This window comes from Rhea pennata, unplaced genomic scaffold (genome assembly GCF_028389875.1).
Source record: "Rhea pennata isolate bPtePen1 unplaced genomic scaffold, bPtePen1.pri scaffold_26, whole genome shotgun sequence".
NCBI lineage: Eukaryota > Metazoa > Chordata > Aves > Rheiformes > Rheidae > Rhea > Rhea pennata.
The window spans coordinates 3,928,609-3,931,923 of NW_026907677.1; the positions used below are offsets into that span (position 1 = coordinate 3,928,609).

At 52.5% G+C, this 3,315-nt stretch overlaps 1 protein-coding gene across 1 annotated transcript; it reads left to right on the forward strand.

Moving 5' to 3' along the window:
• The first annotated feature begins 266 nt into the window (after nt 1-266).
• On the forward strand, nt 267-1,999 carry LOC134154365 (olfactory receptor 14C36-like). Its single transcript, XM_062601116.1, has 2 exons — nt 267-344; nt 1,055-1,999. The coding sequence occupies exons 1-2, from the start codon at nt 267-269 to the stop codon at nt 1,997-1,999; spliced, it is 1,023 nt and encodes a 340-aa protein (XP_062457100.1).
• The last annotated feature ends 1,316 nt before the right edge of the window (nt 2,000-3,315 follow it).

The following is a 3,315-nucleotide window of genomic DNA, read 5'->3' on the forward strand; positions in this document are numbered from 1 at the left end:
CTGGAGAGAACTCAGCAAATCTCTTCATCCACCCCAAGCCTACAGACAGAACGAGCATCACCTTTCCAGCCTCATCAGGGTATATCTCACCTGCTCCTTAGCCCCTGTGTCACTGAGATGCCCCTGGGCAGTTGCCTGCCCCTGTGAGGTGTCTGCAGGGCAAGGTTGAGTGCCCCATGAGGGGAATGGGGTTTGTGAGCAGTGACAGGAGAGAGACATGGGGACAGAGAAACACCTCCCTGCAGGGATAGTTCCAGGCAGCAGTCATGGTCAAAGTGTGGGAGGAAACTGCAGACTTCAACATCTCCTCTTCTCACCCATCAGCTCACCAAATCACAGAATGGGTAAGGTGGGAAGGGACCTCTGGAGATCATCTAGTCCAACCTCCCTGCTCAAGCAGGGTCACCTACAGCATATTAGACAGGATTGCATCCAGGCGGGTTTTAAGTATCTCCAGAAAAGGAGACTCCACAACCACAACCCCTCTGGGCAACCTGTTCCAGCTCTCTGCCCTCAAGCCTGTAGGATCCATGGCATGAGGTTTTTCCTTGGCTGATGGACACCCAGGAGAGGAGAAAACCCTGAGTGTTCCCCTGAGTCTCCATGTTCCTGCCTCCCTCAGAAGAAATGCCACGATACTGCCCTGTATTTCCCTACCTGTCTATGCTGTTCTTGTCCTTCCACTTGGACTCCCTGGGCAGGAGTGTTTGAGATGCAATTCAGACACTGACCCTGCAGGTCCTGCCATAGAGATGTATATTTGAGAAAGGTAATCAAGTCCCCCTCCAGCTTCTGGGGCTCTGGGCAGTGCTGGGGCGGGGGGAGGAGCAGGGGAGAGGGGCTAGCAATGAGCCAATTCTCTCTTCAGAACATCCCATCCTTAGGACCTTTAACCATTTGACTGTGGGATATCTGGCTGGGCTGCAAACCAAGGTGGGGACAGGTGATACATGTTTTTGGAGGGGCAGAGTACTAAGAAATAGAAAGTTTGGCCCAGAGAATTCTGTCCTAACTTGTCTATGTCTTGTCTTTTTGGACGATCCCCCATGCCTAGGGGGAGCAAATGTCCAACAGCAGCTCCTTCAACAGGTTCCTCCTCCAGGCATTTGCCAACACACGGGAGCTGCAGCTCCTGCACTTTGCGCTCTTCTTGGGCATCTACCTGGCTGCCTTCCTGGGCAATGGCCTCATCATCACAACCATAGCCTGCAACCACCGCCTCCACACCCCTATGTACTTCTTCCTCCTCAACCTCTCCATCCTTGACCTTGGCACCATCTCCACCACTGTCCCCAAATCTATGGCCAATTCCCTGTGGGACACCAGAGCCATTTCCTACTCAGGATGTGCTGCCCAGCTCTTTTTTCTTGTCCTTTTCATTTTTGCTGGGTATTTTCTTCTCACTGCCATGGCCTATGACCGCTATTTTGCCATCTGCAGACCCTTGCACTATGGGACCCTCATGGGCAGCAGAGCTTGTGTCAAAATGGCAGCAGCTGCCTGGGCCAGTGGTTTTCTCTGTGCTGTCCTGCACACTGCTAACACATTTTCAATACCACTCTGCCAAGGCAACATCCTAGAGCAGTTCTTCTGTGAAATTGCCCAGATCCTCAAGCTCTCCTGCTCAGACACCAGCCTCAGGGAAGTCAGGCTTATTGTGGTTAGTGCCTGTTTAGTCTCTGGGTGTTTTGTTTTCACTGTGCTGTCCTATGTGGAGATCTTCACTGCTGTGCTGAGGATCCCATCTGAGCAGGGCCAACACAAAGCCTTTTCCATGTGCCTCCCTCACCTGGCTGTGGTCTCCCTCTTTGTCAGCACTATTACGTTTGCCCATCTGAAGCCGCCCTCCATCTCCTCCCCATCTCTGGATCTGGTGATGGCAGTTCTGTACTCTGTTGTGCCTCCAACAGTAAACCCGCTCTTCTACAGCATGAGGAACAAGGAGCTGCAAGATGCAGTGAGGAAGCAGATCAGGTGGGTACAATGTCGGGAGCAGTAACTGCCCTATGTGCACCTCTTCCCCATTTCCAGCGTATTTGGCATCAAAGCAATGTGTTATTCATTTTTTTATTATTTACACTCCTGCAAAAAAAAAAAAAAAGAAAAAAAAAGAAAAAAAAAAAGAAAGAAAAGTGCTATTTGTCCTCTGGAATCTCTCATTTGAATCTGACCCAGCAATTGTGCTGAAGGAGGAAGCCAGGCTTCCCCCTTCATCAGCAGGGAGGAGGGAACCTCAAAGGCATACTAGTCTGAGCTCCCTCGGATGCCCCAGTGCAACGAGGAGAGTTTCCCACTGCAGTGTCTCTTTCAGCAGTGATACCAAAGGAGCTCGGGGGGAAGAGTCAGGCTTGCGCAAGTACAGATGGGTTGACAGCATGGGTCCCATGTGCATTAGGAGAGCTCAACTCCCCTGGCCACAGTCAGAGTGTGATCTCACATGCCTCTTCTGCAAGGGTGGCAGGCAGCTATCACAGTGGGCCAGTCCCTTCCCTCTACAGGGCTGCAGTGCACAGAGCAGAAGTGGAGGAGCGTCTGGATGCAGCCTGTGGGGACAGACCCTATGCTCCGCAGGACCATTCTCCCTCTACCACAGCAAGTATTTCCTCCCTGCAGCTGTCACATGGGGGCTGCAGCTTTCCTGGAAACACGTCTGCCCAACAACAGCAGGATTTTCTCTGTTCGGAGCTGTTCTCTTCATTGCCACACTGTGCTGCTGTGCTCTAGTGTGTATATACAACCTAAGAGCTCTCCTAATGTGGTGGTGGTACGGTTATGCTTCCCCGTGCATTCCTGTGAGCACAGGCAGGACGAGGCAATGGGCACCTTTATGTCAGACCTGGGGTCCCAAATAACGTTTTGTAATAAAAGGGGATCTCCTCCGTGCTGTGCCGTGAGTCTTGCCTTTCTTCAGAAAGGAGAGTAAAAAACACACCCAAGGGTTGCAGCACAAAAGGGCCTGCTGTCCTGCTTGTGAACTCCATGGGCCCAGCAGGATGAGCTCAGAGTCCCAGTGTGATCCACCAGGGACCGAGGGCTGGATTTGGGGCTCCTTTCGTGGTGACCAGTGCAAGCAGAGATGGTGAGTGGTCTCTGTGATGCCTGTCTGGGGCTGCTCACAGATGCCATCCTTCTGGAAAGGAAGCTGGCCACCAGGAGAGCTCGGGGGATCTCTAGGAAGAGTGTGTGCCTCAGGGGTGGGCAGGGAGTGGAGCCTCACAAAGTGAGGGATGTTTCATGGTGGAGTCACATAAAGCCCTATACCCAGGTATGCATAGGAAAGGAGGGCTCTGCAATCCCTGCAGAAGCAGTGGGGAC

Coding starts and splice junctions, on each gene's coding strand:
- LOC134154365 (XM_062601116.1), top strand. CDS start 267: ATGGTCAAAGTGTGGGAGGAAACTGCAGACTTCAACATCTCCTCTTCT. Junction 345..1,054: donor CTCACCAAATCACAGAATGG/GTAAGGTGGGAA, acceptor CCCCATGCCTAG/GGGGAGCAAATGTCCAACAG.